Raw genomic sequence first — 25704 nt, 5'->3', positions numbered from 1 at the left:
ACGGGTCACGTTATTACACTAACGCAAAAGAGCTGGCTACTTTCAAGAAGAAGCCATGAAAAACAATCAATGGCTAAAAACAAAACAGTTCCTTTTTAACAAATTGGAGTTCCTTTGGACAATGGATGTTGGAGGTCTGTTCTAAGTTAAGTTATTAATAGTTAGATACGATATCTTTTTAAAAATGGCATAAATAATCTCCAAGCAAAGTGCGCTTGGTAGAACGAAAAACAAAACACATTTATTAAAACGAGATAATTATATAAGAGTTATGATTCTTTGTGGATAGCAGATTTCCAAATCACACTTTCCCCAAACAATCTTTTAAAATGTCACTGCAGCATACTCTTGGCAAGTCGTGTCACACACTGTCTACTCCAATGCATCGTTGTATTCCTAATGTTTCCTAAGGTCACGCCTATTCTCTGTCACGACAGGATCCATTGTAATTTAATATCCTATAACGAAGCAGTTTCCTCTAAAAGTTAAAATGCCATTTAAAAGAAACCCTTTTTCTTGTCTTTCTTCTTGGACTCTTTGTCTTTGTCTTTTTCTTTCACTAAACCGTCTACGGACCTGTCGACACGAAACAAAAGCACAAATTGGGTTACTTACGAGTCTCTCCCTCACTGAATTGCTCTCGTCACGCCATCTTTACTCTTTCCGAGTAACGGAGGGTTCGGCGTGATAAGCCAAAGAATAAGAAAGTGAAGCATTAGCAGCCGTCACTTCCCTTTGCAAAGAAGCGAGGACAAACTTACTCCACCCCACCCTAAAAGAGCCCTGCCTCATTAAATCGTGTCTTGAATCAATTTTGGAAATCCAGAGCAACCAACATTGAATGGGGATGTATCTTTTGTAGAGATGGAAAAGCCTGGCGGGACTACATTGACGGGGATTCGCAGCGTATCTGAAGGGGGAGGGTTGGTGGTTGGAATCAAAGGTACTATTAATGGCGAATTTTTCAGCTCGAATCTCGGAGTAAATATATTAGGGAATCAGGGAGCAGAACCTTAGTAAACCAAGTTATGTCTCCATGAAGTAAACTGAAAACGAAAAATTCCCAAACTACAGTTCTAGTGCACGTGCCGGTGAGGAGTGCTTTACGCATGCGTGATTGTGCGCCATACACTGAGCGAACTCTTACAGCTTTTACGATGAGACTGAAATGACGCGCTGCGACGGCTGCCCCTAGAAACGACGAATTTACAGTGAATTAATACCACGTCGAAGGCATAAATTAGACACTAACAGATGGCAACGACAAAGTAACCTTGACAGGCTGAGAATTCCACCGACCGAGAGGCCACACTGCCAAGAGAACAAACTTAGTCAGTCGTTGAGATAATTATGGTTGACGGTTTGGGAACTGAAAAAAATTGCTGTTCTTTCATCCCTGAATGAACCATATGCAGGCTTTCTTATCAGGACAAGACAGGTCTCGCCCACCGCAGAATGAGCGCTTGGGCGTGATTGACTAACTCAACGCAAAATGGTACAGGGTATAAGGGGTACGCATCTCGAGCAATTTTACGCTGACACTAACCTTGCAATTATCCATTTTGCTGGCAAAATATTTTTTTGTGACGAGATGAGAGAAAATGTACTACAGTTAAAATGCGCTGGCCAATATGTCCTCAGCTTACTCCACGTTTAACTCCTAGCTACCCAGACATCTTAAGTTAGCTTTCCCTTATAGCACATTAATAGCATTTAAAGAAACACAAAATCAAGTTTTTACTGTTTAGCTTTAGAAGTTTGCTTTTAACGGTTAAGCTTTAAGCTGCACATTTAGCTCTTTAACATGCGGTAACCTAGAAGTGAACTGTTTAGATCTTGAGAGTTTATAGCATGCAACTCAACGCTATACTTCAGTCTCCTGATTGAAGTTTTAATCATTTGGTATTTGGCAAAGCTAGGTTGCAATTATTCATAGTTTACTGCTTTTTTAGTGATTAGCTTACTTGTAAAGTTTATGAAGTACTGCATAAGAGAACAGAGAGAATCATTGCTACACATCTCGTCAACAATTTCTTATCGTAGAATTAGTGATAATTTAATTTCATGAATTTAGTGATCTCATGAGTACAAAACACTGCAAATCAGTACCTTGTTGTTTCTAGTTTTATGCCTTTGGAAAACACAACGCCCCATGGAACAGAGTTCGCTGGTTCTCTCTGTGTGAACAAATGATCAGGTTGTTATTTCTTAAACATGATTTATGGCTTACTTTGTTTCTGTTATTGTGAAAAAAAACCACAAAAGTTGCATTTTTAAGTGGGCAATCTACATTGAGAGTAATCTACAGAGCTCTAAACCCGCTATTAGAGTGGCATGCCATATCTTACTTTAACTTTTTAACGTGGAATGTGGAATGCTTTTAACACTTTTTAACGCTACATTACGTTCTTAATTAAGGGCTTAGGATTAAGGAAATTATACCGCTCAGCTCGCTAGGTGTCAATGTAACATAGCGCCTTTCGTATGAACGCTCTTATTTTAAAGAGGCTGAGGCGAGAGACCGGTGACTACAGGACAAAGGCTAAACTGAGCATCAGGCCTTCCCGAGGGGAGGGGAGACGAGAAAAGAAAAGCGGAGGAAACCTTTTCTTCTTTCTTTCTTTCTTTCCTTCTTTCTTCCTCCCCGTCCCACCTTACCTTCAAAAACCCTGATACTCAGGCTGAGCAGTGGCAAGCTTTTAGACAGCAGCGTTTGCTATTAACAGAATTAATTGGACAGAATGAAACACCTGTCCCAAACACTCAATGCATATTTATAGCACACATCATCACTGTTGGCCGCGTGATTAAAACTTAAAAGCTACGTTTTACAGCTGCAACAGGCTAACAAAAGATGTCTGAGAGCATAGAAAGAGAACACTGTCTTTAAGAAGTGTTAATAAGCTAATTTCTTGAAACCGCTCTGTCCACTTAAGACTACAGCCCCACGACCAGGTGATTTTTAGTATGGCTTAGGAAATGCTGAGTGGAAAACCAGAAGTAACTGTCAATCGAGATCGAAGTGGGCTGGGATAGAATAGTCCTGACTATTAAACAAGCATAATAACCAAACAAAAATATACACAAACAAGAACAGCAACTTCTACCTGTTAATCTGTGGTTTTAAATTGTGACAGAAAAGTAATTTCAGAAATTACAGAAGAAGTTTTAATAATTATAAACTTCTGCTTACACTAAATTATGACTGTAAGACTACTTTTAAATTACAGTGCATTATAAATGTCTGCAAATTACAAAATTATAGCGACAGCTAAGTACATCAGGCGGACGGACACACTCTCTTTATTGAGAAAAATTCTGATGACGTTTTTGAACACCTCTGGTTTTAGCGCATTTTGTTTGTTATTAAAGACACCTACTTGAGTGATTTGCTGGACGAATCTGATCGTTCAAGACCCTTCTTGTCATTGCTTTTCTGGTCCTCTTCATATTGCGCCTTCTCCCTCTCAAACTGTTTTCTTTTCTCCTCCAGTTCCTTGTTCTGTTGGTCGAGCTGTTTCCACATTTGTTCGTTTTTCTTGGCAAGCTGTTGATCAACGGTGACACAAAATTGTATTGAGTTCAAGAGTAAAGATGACAAATTAATCCGGCCTTTGTAACGGTCAAAAAGTTTCAACCAATCAGAGAACAGTCACACTAATTTGTGTATTGGCTTTCCTCACGTAGTTTTCCAGACTTATCAGCCAATCAGTGTGCCTAAAACAGCTTGAAAAACGTCGTCACCCAGTGTAAATCCCAGCTGTACCACTTCACTTCTTTGTTCAACTATCCCACTTACCTCTGCTTCTGAATCTTTGAGCTTCTTTTTCTTCTCCTTGACTTTCATCTCAAATACTTGCTCCATCTCTTGCTCCATTTTCTTTAGCTTCTGTTCTCGCTCCTCCTTCTCAGCTTCCAGTTGCTCAAGGGGACTTCTGCTTAGTGAAATGCTAGAAAAAACATACAGGATCGAGGTTACTTGATAAATGTACGAAGACCACTGACTTCACAACAATGCCACCCCTCTGAGTCAAACCGTTGAACGGTGAATTGTTTGTTCCCTCTGTTTAACAGTAATATCAGTATGTTGCCTCTTGAATTTGTTGAAGTACAAAATTTGTTTAGATGACTCGCCCAGCATCCGATGAACAATCGGTGAAAACTTGCTGCATGGGCGGATTTAGGGGGTGGGGTGGGTCTTGGGCTGGGTGTTTAGGCACTTCCCTTTTTGGAGAACCAAACCATTAAAAAAATTTAAAAGGTTGTGAATATTATGGCAGAAATAAAGGCAAACACTCTGGACAGGTACCTCATTGTAATTTCTACTTTGTGCCATTGCTAGTATTTCCAGAGAAACGGTTTTCAATTAGATTCCAATTCTCAAATTGCAACATTTTGAGAACATGCCCAATTACATGTAATTCTGCAACCCCAAGGTACATGTACCAGCCACCCACCCTTGAAAAATCCTGGATCCGCCCCTGTCCTTTTTAACAAACAATAGCAAAATCAAAATCATTCTTGACTACACCCTTAATCTTGTTCAATTAAGAATGCTTCTTTTTCTCTGCGCCTAATAGAATCCGCAATGACTTACTTTGAACTTGGCTGATTTGTAGGTGAGCCCACTGTCATGGCTGCCAGCTTCTCACAGCGATAATTTTCATAGTGATTGTCATTCGTCATATCCTTAAGGTCCTGCATATGTGTTCTGCGAGAGGAGAAGAATTAAAATACATACTATGTTATTTTTTACAAGTTTAATGCCCTTGAAACCATTATTCCTCAATACAGAACCAACAAACAATCTAGTTCAAAAAAGTATTTATTATTAATAACAGCTCTTTTAAAGTTCTGCAGATAAATAAGTGAATCTATGAATTTCGGCAGACGTACGGCAAACTTAAGCGAATATTTACGTTTTTTTAGGTCACTTTCATGAAAGTGTAACTGAAATTTTCTTCTTTTGTGCAATGTTTTGATGGAGCAATTTGTCAAAACTAATTCTGAAGGGTCAATCAGAATTCTCCATTTCATGCTAGAAAAATTTGCCATATAATAAACACACATAAGACATGACAGATCTTCATCTGAACAAAGTATACATGTAAAAACCCATGCCAGCTTTACAAACATCACTTAAAAACTTACCTAATCAGCATATTTCTTAAAGCAACGAAATCACAATGGTCTACATTTTCAACTGAAAGAGGAAACAGGAACCAACGTTATGACTGTATACTTAAACCAAGATCTGCTGTGTACTGTAGAGCAGAACATTATGTTTTACAAAGTGACTTACATTAGGAGTAGAAACTGGGAGAGTTCAAAAAAATCCACTACGTGTAGTTGTAGTACTGGAATACTGTATGTTCATGTATATGCTAATCATCAAATACAAAGTCAGCACAATGTACGTCTTCAAAAAAAAAAATTTTTTAAAAATTAAAAAATTTAAAAAAATTTAAAAAAAACAATCTTAAATATGTAATGTCTAGTAAAGCTTTCTTATATCAATATCATGTCAAAGTTAGTACCAATTTACCTTCTGCCACACCCCAAGGGTAGACTCTGGCTCTCACTCTTTTGCCATTGACTTCTAGCACTGTGTTGCTACCAACCACAGCGAATGGTATTCTGTCCTGAATACAAGGTAAACAAAAACAGTTTTCAGTGTAAGTCAAGGTAATTAAAAATAACAGAATAATACTACATGTAACTGAGGCCAATATCACTGGGTGTTTAGTACATGTATTCAGTGGCGGATCCATACCTTGAGCTAAGGGGCAGGGGGGTGGCAATTTTGTTCTGCTTGCCCTGCTGGATTATCTTCCTTCTGTTGTTTCTTCTTTTTTCGCCCAGAATAAGGGGGGGGGGCCTCCCAGACCCCTTCCCTAGATCTGCCAGTGCTATTGACACACCCACTGCCTGCTAAACCAGGACTACTGGACTGTCTTAACATGTAACAGTCCTCATTAACTGGCAACAGATGATGAGGCCACCTAAGTATTAAGTTTAAGAAATAAGTTTTAAGTTTTCAGCAGGAGGGCAACTGGTTTTAACAGGCCGGCAAAACGTTTTGAACTAAATACTGTTTACAAGATGGTCAAACCAGGCGATCAAAATCGTCCTCACAGATGGTCAATTTGCCCAGTGCCTGGCCCTTAATGGAACCCCTGAGTTTTGTAAATTAGACACATCAATCTGCTATCAAAATACATAGCCCTAGTGTGCTAGTATAATTATTTATTTAATTTGTTGAACATTCCTACCAACCTTCATACTAACAGCAGCTACATCTTCATCGTCATCTCCCCCGAGGTCAGGAAATTTGTAAATTCCGATGTCATTTTCTTCTATTTCTTTCAATATCTAAGAACAGAAGAACTTGGTGTGAAATTTCTTTTCTTAGACACACTTAAAACACCATTATGCATGCTTATTTGAATGAAAACTGTTTCAAAATTAAACTAGAATATGTGGAATTTCCAAAGGTTGTAATGTACACAATGCAATCAGTAAACACCCAGTAAGAAAGTGTACATAAAAACTGTACATCTACATGTATATCGAAAAAAAAGAACTGACACAAGCTGTTGAATTGTGATAATCAAGACAAACTATAAGACATAGTGACTTTCCTTTCTTTCTCTTGTTTTCTATTCATTAAATAAAAATTGGTTTTACACGAAGCTTTTTTTTTGTTTAGTCCTAAGGAAACACACAACAACAGCTGGTCCTCAAACTGGGAGTAATCTAATACTTGGAAAATGTAATACAGTTGAACCTCCCATAAGCGCTTACAGGAGGTGGTCACTTACGAGAGCTTAGACCATATTGGGTCCAAATTTTGTCGCATCAGCATATCAGTAACTGCAGAGACTTACCCCATGTTTTAAAAGTTTTATTCATGTGAAAAGTCAATTTTGAGAAAAAAAAATTCCACCAGTACAGGTCTCCCATTGAAAGGTTTCTGTCTCTTGTACAACCCAGAAATTTGATAATGTTACAACACCATATTATCTAATTTTCGCCCTAGTATCTGTCAAGTGGTCGCTTATGGGAGGTTAAAAAAGAAATAAAATGGGAGGTTAAAGTCAAAGGAAAATTTCAAACTTTTAGCTCTAAAAGTGGTTGAGAGATGGTTGCCTGCAAGAGGTTCCAAATATAGGAATTTGACTTGGAAACTTTTGGTATTTTTGAAAACTGGTCGCTGAGTAGAGGTGGTCGCTTACGACAGGTGGTCGCAACCGGAGGTTCAACTGTATAATACATTCTTGCAATCACCAGACAGGGGTTCACTCTCATCAAGGTGGTAAAAATTATGAAAAAAATATATTTCTTTACCTGCTTTTTAAATTTGGTGCATTCATCGTGTGTCAAGGTATCAGCTTTTGCTATCACCGGCACAATATTAACCTGAAATAAACAAAATTCCAATAGTTATTCAAGAAAAATATAATTACATAAACATTGCATGCTTGTCCATGAGGGGCTCAAGTTGCTCTTTTAACTGAAAGTACAGAAACAAAAAAGTGCTACACACCTTGTTGTGAAGTCTTTTCATAAATTCTATATCCAAAGGCTTTAGACTGCAAAGATAAGAAGTGCAATATTAGATTCTGAAACATGCTGTTTTCACCATTAAGCTCCAAACTAGGAGATGAAACCACGGTGACCAGAATTAATCTTGATAGCAGGAGATGAAGGACAATCATTATACAAAGTACTGGTAACGTACATGTAGAATGACGACAAGTGATTTGGAATAAGACATCAGCACAGGTTTGTAAGGAAGATGCAAAGAGAAACAGAAGTGCCTTGACTAAGCAAATTATCTTTGGATAATGTATAGCTCTTACCAGTGCCCTGTTGGAGCAATGAAATACAAGCAACAATGTACTCGGTCATCTGGAAATGGTGTTCTGAACACTCTTGATTCTGCATTTAAATACTCTTCAAATTTGCTGTCAATGTACTCGATAATAGGTTTCCAGCTGAAAGAATAAAATCATTCTGTCACAATACACCAACTAAAAAAAGCACTTACAAGTATACATTACAAGTTAAGTTAAACTGAAGACAGAAATACTTTAGGTAATTTCTTTTCTTCTTTTTACCAGTCAGTGTTGTCTACAGCATCTCCAAACCCAGGAGTGTCAACAATAGTCAGTCTTAACCTCACACCTCCCTCTTTCATCTCAATTGTGGAAGGTTTGATCTGTAATCAGAAACAGCAAATCATTTGGTTTTAGGGAGAATGCCAAAAGCTTTACAAGTTAGTTACAAACATTACTCCTGACCACTATTTCTAAAGGTTCTTTATGTTGCAAGATTGCATAGTAAATTACTTGTAACTTCAATCGCTTCAAGTCATTGTTAAACAGGATTACACAGCACAGTAACAGAAGTCGCTCTTGAGATCCACAAAGACCAGCCAAGTACAAATGTACAGCTGCAGGTTGTAACTGCATACAATCATGCAATGCTTACAAACATATTAGGATAAAAATGAAAGAATCCCTGAATTGCCTGAGTTCCCAGGTTTACAGTTAAGGCAAACATCTCAAACATACAAAATGAGAAACTGATGAGCAGCAGTGCCTCGAGGTTCATGCATGATTGCCTACATATACATATCTAACAGGTCTACATTTACAGCTGCTGTAGCTGCATTATATTACATACATCACGTACTGTATATTATATTTAACAGAGAAAAAAGACTTGATTCCAGCCATTATAAATTAGACAATCATTATTGATCACCACTGTATTTCACAAAGTACTTGTAATCTCTTTCCATATGTCTTCCAAAATTCTAATTATTTACTACTGGCAGCTCACAAAATCCTTACTAAGCGGCAATATAATGTGGTACTCACTGCAACAGTTTTCTTGAGTCGCTCCTCCACGCTGGGGTACGCAGCTGGTGTGTAAATATCAGTTAGAAACAGCGAGTTGAGAAGTGTAGATTTCCCTAGTCCACTTTCACCTATGATAAAAGGTGAAACAAGGAAATAAGGACACAAACATAATTCGCACAATTCGCAGGTATTACTTTACTGCCCGCCACAAAGGAAACCTGGACATCTACACTAAGGCTGGCTAAGTTCTTAAAGAATCTTTAAGAATCTTTGTCAAGACCTAAATCATAAGATCTTCATCAATTTCTTGATGGATCTTAAAAAAAAGCAAGTCTAGAAGCTGATCAAGGACCTATAGAGAATTTTCAAAGATGATTTAATCCTTGACCTTGAAATATCTTTATTGTTGAAGATCTTCAGTATTTATTCAAAGATCTTTAAACATTCCTCAAATTAATACACTGCAGAACACCCAGGTGAGGAGTTTAACTCTACCACTTGAAATCACTTAATGAATACATTCATGCTCTTCTTTTGGGAAAAGAAAATTACTTGTTTAGAATTTTGATACAGAGTAAGATACTGAATATGTTTGATCTCTTAACACTAGATTAAATAGGGCGGACCTTTTCAAACAAGCTTTATCTAATCCTTTCAATGAGGGTGGTAAAGGGGCGTATAGATCACATTTCACGGAAAATAAAGCAGCCCTTTCACAATTCACAAAAAATACAACATTGGCATTTCACGCTTCACGGAAAATAAAAGAGAACATTTTGGAAAATCACGGTTCATGGCAACTATGGAAATCACGATTCACGAGGACAAAATTAGCCATTTCACATTTCACAGGCAAAAAAAAGGGCCAATCACAAGTCATGAAAATACCCTTTACCACCCTCTTCAATGTGATTAAGGGTATCCTGAGTGAAGAACTGATAAAAATAATGATTCATAATATTTACTAATAATATAGATTAATTAAAATAATAATAATGATCGTGATTCTCATTATTTTATGAACAGCTTTTCCACTAGTGGCTCTCCATCTGTTAATATCTCACACAAAAAAATACTACAAAAGCTAACCAGCAAAATCACGACAAAAAAAGACTTCAAAATTAAACTGTCACAAAATAAGATAACTTCTGGATTACAGAGCTTGTCACATAACCATGACTTAGTGCAGTAGTTTATGGCTCTGACATTGAATTGGTAAGAGTCATAATAGCATCCAATATCATGTCAGCACAGCACTTGAAACTCGTTTGTAAGAGGACATCAGTTCTTTAATTTTACGGTGTAAGGATAGAGATACAAACATATATGACATGTTTACATAACATGACAGTTACATGACTGTGTAGCACAAGAAAATGATTAGACATGATTAGATGCAAGCAAGACATGACATACATGTATTTCTGTATTGTTTCCACCATAAGACCAAAACTTCTAAAATTGCATCACAGTCTGTGCCATTATTAATTTTACAATGATGTATAACAGCCACAAAACCAAGCTTGTATACATTAGACATCCATTCAAATAGAGTAAAGGTTACAGTGTAATGTACTTGTTACTTTCAATTGATGTTCAAAAATAACTTGGAAAAAGAAACAAAATTCATGTCTCAATATCGATTTTACTTCTCACCAATGTTTTGCTAGCACATATTTTTCCTTCAAGAATCTGATGTTTTTGGTCCACTTAATTATGTAAAACAACCCAAAATAAAAATTTTTATTTGGTTTACATGTATATCCCATGTGCATTGTACATGGTACATGAATAAACTGAGATTGAATTATGTTCTTCATTAGCCTCTCTACAAGTTAAATATTAACAGAAACGAGTAATTCCAATATTTTCCTTAAACCTTGGAATTTTTAAAGCGTCAAACTATCCACTATACACATATGCACCTGTCAATATTGGTAAAATCACAGCTTGAATTATAGCAACACATTTTATAAGCTCTCTAAATAATTAGGGAGCAACAGTGTAAACAGGAAACCTCAGAGCTTCCCTGTACTACCCTGGATACAATTTTTTGACCTACAGCATAGACATGTATAAAATCTTAGCCATGTACTGATTTCGACAAAGCATGTGATATCACTGTTGTTAACCAGATGCATTCTAGGTGATGAGAATAAAAAAACGTCATCAATAATTCTTAAGACATATTTTTATTCTACCCCTACCAACAAAGACTTGGAACTACTTACCATAGGACTGTTAAAGGCATTATAAAAAGAGATACTGAATCAGGTTTTTTCAAAAACCTCTAATGATGAAATTTTTAATTTATCACATTTTCACTGGTTGTAACACTGTTCATTAAAAATGACTGAGCTTCAAGTCCGCAAGCTACTTATTTTATACTACTCTATGGCTTCTATGGCTTGTGACATATATTCTATCCCACAGAGTCAATGAAATGTATCACCACCACAAATTTACTGGTTAGAATAACATCACAATATTTTGCACAATTTCATGCTTAGTTTAGCAGAACGTCTAAACACAGATAAGTCATATTAAATAAATTCCCTTGACCCTAATATCATGTAGTAACAACATGCATTAGAAGAGTAACTGGAAACGTGTTCAGGAGTATATTAAACCAACATTGTTTGCACAGAATATGTGTTTTTATTTTCAAAATAGATTGTTAAATTAAGTAAATTATACAAATACATGTAATATGTGAAAAAACCAAATCTTTGTGCTGTTTTCAAGGCTCACATATCTAAGGAATGGAAACAGGAAGCTACTAATTTAAACCTATATGGTAATAAGTGCAAAATGTTTTCGCTCATACAAGTTATAACTGATACCCGCTAAACACAAAAGGGAATTGAGCTCTCAATACAAAATATCAGTTTGTGTTCAGTGGAATTTCAGGAAATACTTTGTTCCCAGCAACAGAGAAACAAAATGTTTGCAAATGACAAGTGAACAGCATTTAACAAAGCATCGTTCATGTACAACTGTGTACTACAGTAACCACACAAGACAGGCGGATATGCCAAAGGAAGTCTCAAAAAAATTTCAATTAAAAGTCACAAACAATGGAGGTGTAACCTGCTGAGCAACCTGAAGGTCTAAAGATTCATGTGGATTATTAACTGTAGAAGGCATACGTAGAAAAAAAATTGTACACACCTTTTCATAGCAACCTTTTCTCGTCACATCTAAAACTTCGTTACAAAACTGATGGTAGAATAACGCCTCCTTGGCATAAAATTTGCTTAGTTACAGTACAAACATTCCAAAAGAAGAATCTTAATTGCATCTTAGAGGAAATTACATGTTTGAGGAAAGAAAATATTTGGACAGGTAGTGGTAATGTCTTGAAGCCACAAGTACTATAGTTAAAATGTTTACAACTGTGGTGGTCTTCAATTGCTTATCCACAAATCTTTCAGTGTTAATTTTAACATCTGCCCCAACACAACACGTGGATAATTCAAGCCTGAACGTATGTGGTCTTACAAGAAGTAATCAATTTCAAGGCAGATGTAAATTTCAAAAAGAACTTCAATTTTAAGTGTAAATATTTTTTGACATGCAAATTAGATAGAAATCGAGTCGGCTTGCTTTTGTACATCACGCGACAAAAAGTTTGACAAGTCTTAAAACTGAACTATGTCTACAAAGCCGATTATACACGGCTCAACAGAAGTTCTAAAATTACGTGACCTTACACCGAAACGACAAAAACTCACGCCAAAATTCCTTTATCTGAAAAAATAACGGCCTCCAAAAACGATGAAAAATGAGCATGTATTAGACCTTGCTGTCATGTCAAAATTTCGTCTACGTAAATTATAGCTTGCACATAAGATAAGCAAGATCCTACCACAAGGGACAATATCGCGAGCCCTTGAACATGAAACTTCCCAGATATTCGTTGAAGAATATTTCAACGCTGATGTTAAATGCTAAATTGTGATAAGAATCACTGGCGTCTCTCAGATAACTCGAGGTTAACCCCATAAGAGCCGAAACATCTTTCATACCAGAATAATATATTCAGACATTCACGCACGTATACCAAGTCAATGGCGGCACGTGAAATGTACCTGTTCTGTTCCTGCTTGTGTATTTTTGTTACTTCTGCATCACAGTGGACCGTTTTGTGAAATTTTCAGGCTTGATTTTTTCATAACAAGCGAGTAAATTATGTTATACAAATATTATCGAGATCCTTTAATGCATTTCGATAATCTCCATCTAAATTGAAAGGAAATACTGAAAGTATTTCGACAAAACCACGATCGAATCAAACACATGGTAATGACACGAAATTTGATTCGTGATTAACAGAAAATCAATTGATGACAGAGGGGAAATGGCATTCAATTTAAAGCTCAATCTAGGCGTCTTCAATGAAAACCTGTAAAGTAACGAAGGCCTTCAAACTGCTGGCAGGATTTCAGTGGAGCGAAATTAAAATTATGTCCTCACGCTATGTTAATAGTTCTGCTCGGTACAAAATCTTACCTCTATTTACAAGATTCGACGGAACGTTCCAGGCGAAAGAAGGAGGAAGCGGCGAAATATGTCCAACAACAACTCAATTTGTTAGGAAATATTTCTCTTCCGTTTTACTACAGTGTATAGTGCTTACCTGCAACCATGATAGTGAATTCGAATCCCTTCTTGACACTCTTGCGAAAAACTTGATTGGGAAGATTCGCAAACCCCACATAGCCCTCCATTCCTTTAGCACTCTGTTAAAGAAGAACAAACAACCAAAGCTGATGTTTAGGCACAATAAAACTGCAAGGCAACAAACAAATCGCAAATGAAAGTTGTACTTACTGCTTTTGTCGAAGTTTTTTTGATCGAAGCCATCGTGTATACACACAGTGTGTTTGTCGAGGAGAGAAGACAGAAGACCAGTCAAGATTAGTGTATGGAGAATCTTATAACGTTATAAATTAATGATGGAATTGTATAAGCTCTCCTCGACCCACTAGTGACAACTAAAATATGGCCCCAACCCTCACCAGTGAACCTCCGCCGCAACATCAAACGTCTACCCGTCAAAACCCCAAAGGAACGCCCACAAAAAAATAGTATATTGCAGCTATTCGCTAACTAAACAACAACAAATTACCAACCCATCATTGAACAGAAAATTTTCCGCTCTAAAACTCCTAAAAATCCACACAAAAACACGCCTTCACTGCCTCGCTGAGCTGCGCTTAATGTATTATTTTTAGAGAGCGCGCGTGTGAACTTGCGCATGCTCATATTAGCATTGTTCTGAAAAACCGGAAGTGTAGTAAGCGCAAAGACGTTTCCAGTTGAGCGCTACGCCGCGGATTTCCTTCGAAATGTCACACACGTCTGCTGGTGAGCTAACAACGATAGACAGTTAAATATTTTCGTGTTCTCATATTTACTTTCCATTCGGCGGTGGCTGAATGTCAACGTACGTCTCCGACATATCGCCCACTTGTTGCGCGTCCTTCACAACGTGAGCGTGACAGGTGTTACCCGCATCTGGCAAAAACTCAAATATATTCATGGTTTCCACGAAAAAACAAAGCATTACTCCTAACAAAGGATTATTTTAGAGCAGTCTGAACGATTTCTTCACGTAAATTAAACAATGCACTCCCTGCAAAAAATGAAATTCGCTTTCGTGCGAAACATTCTTGGATCTTCCGCCCTTACAACAAAACGTTTAATTATTTAATTATTAAAAATCCCTTTGCCCAGATTTTAGCCGCCAGGCGCTTTCTGATGGAGTGGAAATTAACATCGCCAGGTTATAAATACGCTAGAAACTAGGCTCTGTATAGCCGGCCGCTCAGCTCCAGACACCGCCCGGGAAATCCACTGAAATTTTTGCTTTTGTCCTCTGATTCCAGAAGCCCGATAAATAATGCAATTGTTCTCTAAAATTTTCACGAAAAGTTACCGTTAATAGTAAAGATACCATTTCTACCTACGATTCCCTTACAAAGCTCCAAAAACATCCCTTGTTCTCATGAAATATTTTATGTGTAAACCACGGCTCTCAGTACTAGGCTGGCATGGAGCTGCAGAGGCCCTCCCGGTGTTACCAAGTTAAAATGTTTTCATGAAGTCATGTTTGACAGCCAAATCTTCACACTTCACGATTAACTAAACGGACCAACGCGTAACTAAAAAGGCTCACGTCTTTTTAGCAGATCGCACGAGGAAAAACATTTCGAAATACTTCGCGCTAAAAAACTGTCCTGAGGCGACACTCCGTTAAACATTAGATGACATCTGATGCCCAGTCCTTCTTTTCAAGACTTCACTCGTTCTCGCTATCTTTCGTCTTTCGGTAGGCCTAGCTTGCGGCAAATCAATGTTTTCCAGCAAGGGAAAATCTATTTTTTTAATCCCAAAATGGACTTCGATGTATGTAAAGACTTTAAGAAGTGCGTCTTCCTCTTCTTTCCTCAAATGGTCTTCCCTGTTTGGCTCGAAGACCGGAAATGCGGCAGAGCAAGGAACGCCTGGAAGATCTGAGTACTACGTCCCTCGGAAATTTGTTCCTATGACCAGAAAAGCACTTATAAGACGAATGGTGGAAGATGAGAACCTAGTGAACACAAAGGACAGACATTACTTTCAAGACCTTGCAGTACATCTGGAGAAAGCCCTAGCTGGAACTTTTCATGGGGTTTTGGGGGAGTTGAAGGTAAGGATCTTGCAACTAATTGGGAAGACTGAAGGATTTAATGTGGTGTATGCCCATGTCAAACATTCATTAAATTTTTAAGTTCTGGCCTGGCTAGAAAAAAAAAAGATGCAATTCACCATAATTTTTACACGGTACAGTTCCAGAAAATGGGCATGCCCAACATGGGTCATGACAGGTCAGTGGGTATTGTGAAGGGGTGGCGAATTGCCTGATTTCAAACCAAAAAGGACTAGGTACGAGTCTGTAAATTATGGCACAAGCAGCTATTGATCCAGATAGTCAGAAAGAGCACACCGAGATTCACAAAATCCCCAAGTTTGATGTTAATCAGGCTAGTTTTGACTGAGAAACAGACATTTAAAAATGTCAAAATTAACAAACATTTCTTTGTAAATTTTGACATTTTCAAATGGCTGTATCTTGCTTACTATTGGGTCTATTTGCACCAAACTTGGAGATTTTGTAATTAAGCTTGGTCTGCACTTTATGACTATGTGGATCAATAGCTGCTAATCTCATAATTTACGGACTCGTACCTAGTCCTTAACAGTTTGAAATCAGGCAATGGGGGTCTCAAATGCCAGAAAAAGTATGATTAGCTTCAAGTGGAAATTCCAGAAGGGTGGGGTGGTTCAGACCAAAAACCTTCCATGGAGCAGGAACCAAAAACACTGACCTCCAGCTAGCCTGCAAACAGGCTCCTGGTTGGGTTTACTGTGAGCTAGCCGACAGATTCACTTCGCTCATGGAATTCCTTATATTGCGCTAAACAGGTCACTTTGCTTGCTGAATTTTTTCTGCCCTTCCTGGGAGCCTGTTTGCAGGCTAACCTCCTGCATGATGTAACTAAGAAAACACTAAGCTGACTCAACAAGCCCAGCTGGATTTTCAGACTTTGGCTGCTTCAAAGTTTATCCAAGCTTTTGTTTGAAATTTCAGCTGGATTTAAATTCTTTTTTAAACAGTGAAATTACATGTAGCCAGCATCTGGCCTTTGGCAATATCCCTCCCCCAGTCCGTGGACCCCCAGTACAGACTGGGCCCATGGACTACTGTACAAACCGGTTCATATACTACCTTACAGACTGCCCTATAGACCACCCCAGAAACAAAATAAAAATGATAAATAAAGAATTCACATTGTTACTGGTTGTCTAGATAGACCAGTAAGCCCACTAGACCACTAGTCTTGTGTCAGTGAAATTTTGAGTGTTACACTTTGCAAATTTAACAAACTTGGACTCAGATGCAAGGTATATTCAAATACACATTCCCATTTCCTTCAGTATGGTGCAGGTATGGAAGACTGAGGTGTCTTAAAAAAGAAAAATAAGTATCAGAATTTAATTCATGTGTAAAATTCATAAGTAGAACAAGTCATACATCACCCTGTTGTTGAATAATAATAATAATAATAATCACTTTATTTAAGTGTCGGTGTATTTAGCACTAATGTGCTAATTGGGGACACTGTAACCAAATTTACTGAACCAAATTTACTTTTTGATGACAGATCTTGGAGGAGTTCATGAACCCGATCCATAGTGGGGGTCCATGGACCAGAGCTCAGTGTTTTTTGGTAACCCCATGGTGGGAGTGGGGGGAGTGTGTAGATATTTTCTGGAACTTGAAACATACTAACTTTGCCAGCTATGGCTGTCATCGACAACCAGTGGCTACTTATTTCTTTTCCCCTTCTCCATCTTTTGGTAGGCCCTCTATGATCCACTGAACCCAGACAAAGAGACGTTGACTCTCCAGAAAACCTCAAAGAAAGAAAGACTAGATAATGAATTCTGGTTGCTTGAAAAGTTGTCAAACGTCCTAGACAAGGCTCATTTCTATGAGCTTCCTGTTGAAGACGTACATGAAGCTCTAAAAGAGCATGATGCTGGAGATGGAGTGCTTGTCAGTGTCGACCCAAAAAAGTATGATGTTCTTAGAGTGTGGGTTGTTGGAAAGGAATTTGAGCCCAGTGATACAGGTACATGGTATTCCAGGATTGCAGCTGGCATAACTCGTTGGTTTAAACAACCAATAAAAACCGAGAGGTACAAGAGAGTGGTCATAGCAATTCGTGCCAAGAAACAGACCAAACTCATGCTCAAGTCATTCAAGGATATTCGATGTGCCAACTTGGAACATTTACTTCCTGAAGGAAAGATAAGGATGACACAATTTGATCAACGAATCCTGGCAGGAACATTGGCAGTTGGTGCTACAGGTGTGGTGATCAAGCTTGTTTCTTTCCTGGCAGACTACAAAATCTCATGGATGTATATTGCTATTTCTGTGGCTGGTGTTGTGGCTCTAAGAGCATGGAACATGTACAAGAATAAGAGGAATTCATACCTTGTCCGTTTGTCACAAACCCTCTATTTTAAGTCCATTGCAAACAATCGGGCTTTGCTAACTTTGCTAGCTGACAGAGCTGAAGATGAGGTGTTTAAGGTGACTCTCCTAGCCTACAGCTTTCTTCAGGCATCTTCAAACTTACAGCCATTATCAGGTACATGTCACTTTGGGTTAGGGTTAGCCAAGGTATTTTGTTTATTAAATGATTTGTGTTCAGTGCAAGATTTATAGCCTCTTGGTCAATTTATGGTCATGTGTTTTGTTTAGTTCCAGCTTACCAAAGTTTCATCCTTTACATAAGTCAAGCAATGTTTTCACCACATCATTGCCCGTCTAGCAAGTTTGTTTCGCACCAATTTTGTAATCTCAAATTACAAAAAGAAACAGGACACTTCATTTTCCCCTGGTAGGGTCACCCATGTCTAATAGGTCGAAGGATAGAGACCATAAGCTGCTAGTTTACGCTCTTTTACTTGCCCATGTAGCCCAAAAAAATAAAGATCAAAACCTTCTTTTGCTGTATATTTAAATAGCAAAATGCAAATAGTACCGACCAGTCCATCAGTGGTTACAAGTGCTACATGTGTTTGCTGGTATCAATCCTTTTGACAAACCTCTCAGGTAACAGCAGTACAACAGGTCATGTCTGTGGGTTGTGATCAGTAGATTGTGATCCATTTTGTTTCCTTTTTTCAGGGGTTTGTTTATTATCATAATGATTATTGATGGCTGCAGAAAGTGCAATATTCATTTTTAGTTGGGGTTTGAACCTCAGAGTTCGCATGTTACAGTGACATTCAAAACACACAGAACTGTTTTTGTTAAATAATTCTTACTAATTTTTTCGTTGTACATATTTAACTACAATGTTACATCCTGATCACTGGAAGTTTTGTTATTATTTCTGTTAGGTGGCATCCATGGTACTGGATCACACAAAAGTGAAGGGATGACAGTAAGTGAACTGAAACATCGTGTAGAGGACTGGATGAGCACCAAATTTCAAGTGACACTGAAATATGACCCAACAGAAGCTATAAAACAACTTGAGAACTTTGATCTTGTTGTAACAAAACAAAAAGGTAAGTAAAAACCAGTTCTTACATATTTCTAGAGAAAGATAAGTGGTTTTTAAAGAGATTTGAAGGTCTGGAGAAGTGTGACTGTCACAGTGAAGTTCATGTAATTCTCACATCTCTGACCTTGATGAGGTTACAGTCATTCTAAAGTTCTTGCCCCAGTTGTCCAAAGGATGGATAAAGCTATCCACAGGATAAATCACTATCCAGTGTATAGTGTGGTTTGTTTTGTTAACAATTATCCACTCTATAATGATTTATCCAGTGGATAGTGTTGTCCACCCTTTGAACAACTGGGGCCTGATAATTGTACATTCACTGCTCTAAGATTTTTCATATTTTGGCATGATAAGAGAAACACCTTTAGTTAATTTTCTTCCCAATAAGTAAGTTGAGTTTCCTTTTGTGACCCAGGTGATCAAGAAATATTCAGCGTGCTGCCCATTTTTGATGCATTCGTGAAACTACCAAGTCCAAAAGAATCACTAAAACTAGCAACCGAAAGAACTGAAGAGCTTGATGTGGAACTAACAGAGGTAACATCTGAAGAAGAAATAGCACAAGTACAAGACAAGCAGAGAGAAGAATTGGAGCAGAAGAAAATGACATGGGACTGACTTGGAATATTGTTTTTAGAGAAAGAAGTCAAGTTGTACTTTTATCAAGAGAGTAGAACATTGTAGATGTTTTGATGGGTAGCTGCCATGCATCCTCTCCTTTAGGATTTTGTTCCATGGTCTCAAACAAAAAGCAAGCAAGAAAGTGCAATATTGTACTAGGACAAAAACAAATTGGTGTCAGTTTTTTGTGTCTGGCCTGTTATTGACCATGAACTTTGTCATAACATTGTCAAGGTGGATCCACAGCTACTTTGACAATGTTATGCCAAAATTCATGATCAATAACAGGACAGATGCATGAAAAACTGAAGTCAATTTGTTAATTAGTCATTGGATACCTTGCCCATTTGTGAGTTAAGATTACAGTTAATGGGAGCATGCATCTTAAGTTTAATTGAACTGTATCATGGCACCCATTGGGGCACGGCTGTTGCATTATCCCCCATATCATTGTTCTTGTGTAATATATTTCAGAAAGACTTTTCAAAAGAGGAATATTTAATAGTTTTATGACAAAGAAATACTTTGGAGTAACATTGTCTTTTAGCATTTTCTATCAAAGTTACGAGAATAAACTTTCACCTTTGAACTAGCAATTTACTGACATTGTATTTTGTGGTTATATGTAACTACGTATTCCAAGATTAGAGTTCTGCACTGCAATATTCTGTGAGTGCACTACTGAATATGATGGAGAAACATGAATGGAGGGACATGCTCACAGAAGGGAATGTCTTTCTTCTGGAGGGTGCTGGGTTGAAAGATTTATCAGAAAGATTTGCCACATTAAGTGAGTGCAGGTGCAAGACAGAAGAATTCATGAATGGGAGAGTGTCTCCTCACATGGTCACAAGAGTGTTTGCACATCCCCACTACCTTCTGCCAACCCAACCTACCCACGCGCCCTATGCAGCTATGGTATCCACAGACCATAAACTCGCTTACTTGATCCTCTGTGAAGGAACAAGACTTGTGTCTATATGAGCACCATACGCTCCAGTCCAGTACTGGCCCTCTCTCTGCCAGACAACTTCTGTGTCATTCAGCATGATACAGCCTAATGTTGTGTGTCAAAGACAGGAAGCAGAACTGAACAACAAAATATGCTCGTAATGGGGTTGATGAGCGACATTTCATTACAGTAGAAAAGTCAGGATTTCTTATTGCCACTCTGTTACTGACATCAAAACAAGCACCTTTTATTAAGCATAACAAAGGTACCTCAGCTTCAACAGTACCGGTAAATGATGCAAAAAGGTCAAGGAAGACAAATAGGCTTGGTGAAAGAATAAATACAGTGCACAGTATACAGGGATTACCAAAATGAATCCTTTCCATGAAACTCAACAAAGGAGGTATTACATCCAATGTGTTACAGACTCAGTGTTCACAGTTCACTTCTCACATAAAGAAACTGTTTGGGCTTCTTGTCTTCATACTTAATTATATATACAGCAATTTGAAATTTCCTTTGAGCACCTACATGTAAATAGATTTATCAAAATTACAAATATTAAATTTTAATTTCGAAAAAGCAGCCTGTTATATGCCCAAGGTACTTCGCCAGTATCCTCATCTTGGATTTTTGAACCCTCACTTTTTGGGCAGTTAAGGGAAACCCTAAAATATTAGTCACTGCTTTTAGTTGGTCGGAGTTGTTTGGATCTGTTCTATGCTGTGACGTGTTTTTGCACACCTTCTGCAATATCTCTCTCTTTGACTGGGAGTTGTACAGAAGTAGAACAAGAGAAGACCAACTGCCACCACAATTAGTGCAGCTGCAGAGCAAGTCACAGCTAACTCCACCACATCAATTCCAACAACCTTCTTGCTTCCTCTCTGGGTTGAATTTTCCATCACAAAATTCCATCCACTCTAAAACTCCTTGTTGACGCTGTTAAGACCACATAGTGCGACAATATATTTGGGTACGACTGAAGCATAATAACATAATAACAGCGAAACAGTTCTTTCAAAGCAGTGAAGATGACCAGTTAAAATTGCTATCTTTCCCTTCCACAAGGAAGCCGTGATGCCGCCATGTTCAATATATATATTGGCCCAGAATGCATTTCAAGAATGGTATCAAAAACAAAATGGCGGAGGATTCTTCAGTCTCTTCAAGCTCTGGTAAAACCAGCGTTGAGGACTTAAATTACGTAATAACTGACCCTGCTGGTGGACTTTTTATGATGCCTTCTGATGCTTACAACGAAGTGTTTGATGGAATTTTGATTGGCGAAGCGTAAGTACAACATTAAGTTTAGACACTGTACGGAACGGATAAGTCTTGGCTTACTTAAGCTAACATACGAAATTGCGACAGGGTCAACGCTTCTCCTAGGCACTACAAATTTTTTGGAAGGTGAAAAGAGAAGAAAACACAAGTTGCAAATTGTTAAAGAATACACGACGGACCACGTCATGTATTCTTCAAGACGAGTGGGGGTTCTCTGGTGGGGGCGATCCTGGGTCGCCCGCGTGAGGAGCGATCCTCGTCACCACTCGACCACCGGAGCACTAGTCAAAGGATTAGGGAATTTTTAAAGTATTTAACGTCATTCCTCACATTTGCATTGCGCATCCTTACTGCGCATAATTTATGGCGTCATTAGCGCGCGCTCGTGCACGCGCATATTGAAAACAGGACGGATTTGCCTTAATATTGAACTCTGTCAGTTGAAAAATGGCTCTAGCTCACCAACGAGCATGGGCACCCCAATTTTTTTTCCAGTCATTGTAATTAACTAATCATAAGCTTTGCGTGAGAAAAGACTGATCTAATTTCTATTGCTGAAAATTGAATAAATAAGAAAAATAGCAGATACACTGTGGTCTTTTCTATTTTGCAGTCGGTAACCACATCAAGAAATTTGGTTCAAATTTTTAATCAAGGATTTAGCTTTCTGCCTGAATCAAACTTAAAATGTTTATTTGTGTCTGACACAATGTATTGACTGTAGTTTAATGCGTGTTCTTATGAGTCTGGGTTCACAAAGATTTTACAATTACTGGGAATGCGTTCTTATAATAAGCATTAAATAATGCCAAAATGGGGCATTTCCAATCCCTCACTGCTCCTTAATGAGCATGGGCACCCCCCTTTTTTATTTCAAAATTGAAGTTATCATGTGCCAAATACTTCGTGGACAAAGTTTGAACAAAAATCTATTGTCACTTTTATTTCAGAGGAATTACCTTAACATATGATGTTAATTATAAAACTATCGAGGGCTCCTTTAGCCTAACTAGGGAAGTGCTATAGTAGAGGCGCTTCTTCTTCAGACCAATCTCGTTCCCAGAGTCTTTGTTCCCCTAGACCGGCGGTCAGAAAACAAGCTCTGGGAGCAACCATTTCAGGCATGCGCCATAGATGCAGACTGCGCAGTGAAAACGGATGGGCAGAATCACCAGAATTCGGTTATTTCAAAATGATTGCTCCCAGAGCTCTCGTTTTCCAACCGCTGATCAAGGGGAACGAAGACTCTGGGAACAAGATTGGGGCCAGACTTGTTTACAGTGCAGATCTGATGGAACTCGGGAGACGTGCTGCGACATGCTGTCACTAATGATTTCTATGACAAACTTTGGGGCAGGGCACCTGCCACTGTTAAAAGACCTCAAATATCTGAGCTAATACTAAGACAAGTACTCTTAATATTGGCTTAGATGATGAAGGAGAGATATATTTTATCCAGATTTTCGAGATTTTAAAGCTGCTTTAACCTTTTCAGCCCTAGATCTATATAAAGCTACAGACAGTTTTCAGTTACAGTAAACACCCGCATGTAAGACCAAATGGATTAAGAACATCAGGCTGAAATTTGGTCCATAAAGCACCATACATATAAGAACCAGTTCAGCCTGATCAATAAAACATGTTCTTATATAATAAGGGAGAGGGTGTCGAAATGAGAAAAAATGTTGAAACTAATGTTACATTTCTACTCATTAATGTTAACTAGTGTACCAGCTGACAGATTTTTATTTTATTTATTGATTTACTGATCTATTTACTTACTTACTTATTTATTTATAATATTATACTAACTAAACCTCTCATAACATGTTATGTGTAGTATTTCTGAAACAAAGTTCAAGAACACAATAAGAACATCTTCAGGCTGATTTCTCACTAAGCACCCAATAAACAAGAACTAGATCAGCCTAAATCCCGAAATCAGGTGTTCTTATATGCGGGTGTTTACTGTAGTGCAAAGTGCAGACTGTAAACTGAGACCTAGCATGTATTGCAGGTGTAAACGGGGAAAGGGTAGGGAGGCATACTAAATGCAGACTGCAGACTAGGTACAAAATGCAGACCGAGGTATTCTCAAGTCAGCCCTGAAAGAACATGTACCTTTGCGTGACAACCCAGGAATGTCACGCGAGTGGTGAATTCTGAAGACTGGCAATGACGACAGATTTTATGACCGCTTTGCGTGACAAATTTCAAACCTTTCTTCGTGTCATAAAATATATAAAACGCGACACAGGAGCCCATTTCCGGGTACAACTGACAAATTGTTTTCATGTAGAAACAGCCTACAGCCTGCAGAAGGAGGTAAACTAATTAAGCATTTTTGAAAGAAGCAAAAATGATGTTTTTAACTAACCAACGTGTCTCCCCGCCCAACCGGCCACACCCCCCTCCCCCCACCCCCCCCCTACCGCATTACTGGATAAAAGCTGACCCTGAATATGACTTGGTTAACGGTAGGGGTTGGACGCTCCCCCTCACGTAGCCCCGCCCCGTCTTCGACGTTTCGCTTCCATGAGTCGTGTTTGAAGTAGACTGTTCACAGCCTCTCTATTAATTAACCCGCGAAAGGAAAAAGCCAGCAACCCCCCTACCCTGTCAAGTCTCCCATTTTGCGCTGGCGTCCAGTTCTCTCGCGATTATCACTCCACGCGTTCAACGATCGAATGAAAGTACGAGAAAATAGAGGGCTGTGAACAGTCCATGTTTGAGGAAGCTTATGTTCAGGCTCAGCCCATCCCCCGTCGGCCACTTCGCTCTCAGCCAGTTCCTTCTCGGCCCTTCCATCTGCGGTCAGGCCCTTCCAGCCGGATCCTGTTCAGTTACAAGCTATGTGCAAGACCATATAGAGACTGTTTGATCCTAATTACTTTCTATTAAAAATCTCTTTCCAGTTCTTTTGCCATGGACGAGGGACAGCTACAAGGCCTTGGTATCACTCACGTCCTAAATGCAGCACATGGGAAAACACTCTATCACGTCCACACAGGTCCAGATTACTACAATGAATCAGGAATTATCTACCACGGTGTTCCTGCCATGGACATGTTCACATTCAAACTCGACCGTTATTTTGACGAAGCATGCGATTTCATCGGGAAAGCAGTTGGAACAAAGAAAACTGGAAAGCTCAACGGCAAGATACTCGTTCACTGTAAAGAAGGCGTGAGTCGGTCAGCCTCGCTTGTGTTGGCGTATTTAGTGAGGGATCAGGAAATGACACTTAAAGATGCAGTGAGGCTTGTGCGGAGCAAGCGTGAAATTTCACCCAATCAGGGGTTTCTTCAACAGTTGATAGATTATTCTTACAAGTTCGGAAGAGCGTAGCTTGTGGAAATTGCTTCTTCGAAGTAGGACGATTAAGAAACAAAATTACAGGCAATGAAACGCATACGTTAATAGTAAATACTATGGAGAAATTTCTATCCTAAGGAATAATTTTTTGGTTGCATTTACTTGAAAAACCAAACCAATACTGCGCAGATCGTAAATATTGTACCGTTGGTTTGGTAAAGGTTTAATTTATCGTGAGCTCGAAAACTAGATAATCAGTTCTTCTTAAAATGTATATTTTTTGTTAAACCAGAATAAAATATGTTTTCTAGTGTCTACATCAGGTTCCTGGTGCTATAAAATACACAGCAAGCAATGTTTCGCGAAATCATGGTCGTGTTATACGCCTTATATACACTGTCCATGCCCGTTATATGATAGCTGTTTCACAAAACGCAGTGATAAAACGCACAACGTTTTTAACTTATCCCTTATTTTTAAATAATGTCACCTCAGTCTTTGTATAAACCCGAGTAAATATGACAGCAAAAGT

At 38.4% G+C, this 25704-nt stretch overlaps 3 protein-coding genes across 6 annotated transcripts; 2 read left to right on the top strand and 1 right to left on the bottom strand.

Annotated features, from left to right (window-relative positions):
• Positions 1–219: 219 nt before the first annotated feature.
• LOC145466080 (septin-7-like) lies at positions 220–14201 on the bottom strand. Of its 4 annotated transcripts, XM_081449857.1 has the most exons (15): positions 13999–14201; positions 13507–13607; positions 8886–8995; positions 8121–8221; positions 7863–7997; positions 7547–7592; positions 7348–7419; positions 6277–6372; positions 5546–5642; positions 5152–5203; positions 4598–4711; positions 3800–3950; positions 3381–3547; positions 2110–2177; positions 489–576 (listed from the first exon to the last, which is right to left on the bottom strand). In XM_081449857.1, exons 1-14 carry the CDS (start codon positions 14133–14135, stop codon positions 2126–2128), a joined length of 1431 nt encoding a protein of 476 aa, XP_081305983.1. In that variant the 5' UTR covers positions 14136–14201; the 3' UTR covers positions 489–576; positions 2110–2125. The 4 variants fall into 4 exon arrangements, with proteins under 4 accessions (XP_081305984.1, XP_081305982.1, XP_081305985.1 ...); XM_081449858.1 differs by lacking the exon at positions 2110–2177 and having other exon boundaries at positions 220–576; positions 13507–13609; positions 13701–14186; XM_081449856.1 differs by lacking the exon at positions 2110–2177 and having other exon boundaries at positions 220–576; positions 13999–14185.
• Positions 14202–15180: 979 nt separating this feature from the next.
• LOC145465304 (transmembrane protein 143-like) lies at positions 15181–20210 on the top strand. Its single transcript, XM_081449079.1, has 4 exons — positions 15181–15561; positions 17278–18073; positions 18831–19001; positions 19413–20210. Exons 1-4 carry the CDS (start codon positions 15226–15228, stop codon positions 19613–19615), a joined length of 1506 nt encoding a protein of 501 aa, XP_081305205.1. The 5' UTR covers positions 15181–15225; the 3' UTR covers positions 19616–20210.
• Positions 20211–20311: 101 nt separating this feature from the next.
• On the top strand, positions 20312–25488 carry LOC145465305 (dual specificity protein phosphatase 3-like). The gene is made up of 2 exons (XM_081449080.1): positions 20312–21863; positions 24773–25488. Exons 1-2 carry the CDS (start codon positions 21685–21687, stop codon positions 25203–25205), a joined length of 612 nt encoding a protein of 203 aa, XP_081305206.1. The 5' UTR covers positions 20312–21684; the 3' UTR covers positions 25206–25488.
• The last annotated feature ends 216 nt before the right edge of the window (positions 25489–25704 follow it).

Source organism: Orbicella franksi, chromosome 13 (genome assembly GCF_964199315.1).
Source record: "Orbicella franksi chromosome 13, jaOrbFran1.1, whole genome shotgun sequence".
Taxonomy (NCBI): domain Eukaryota; kingdom Metazoa; phylum Cnidaria; class Anthozoa; order Scleractinia; family Merulinidae; genus Orbicella; species Orbicella franksi.
The sequence above is the reverse complement of the archived record's forward strand: the minus strand, read 5'-3'. Positions and strand labels throughout refer to the sequence as shown.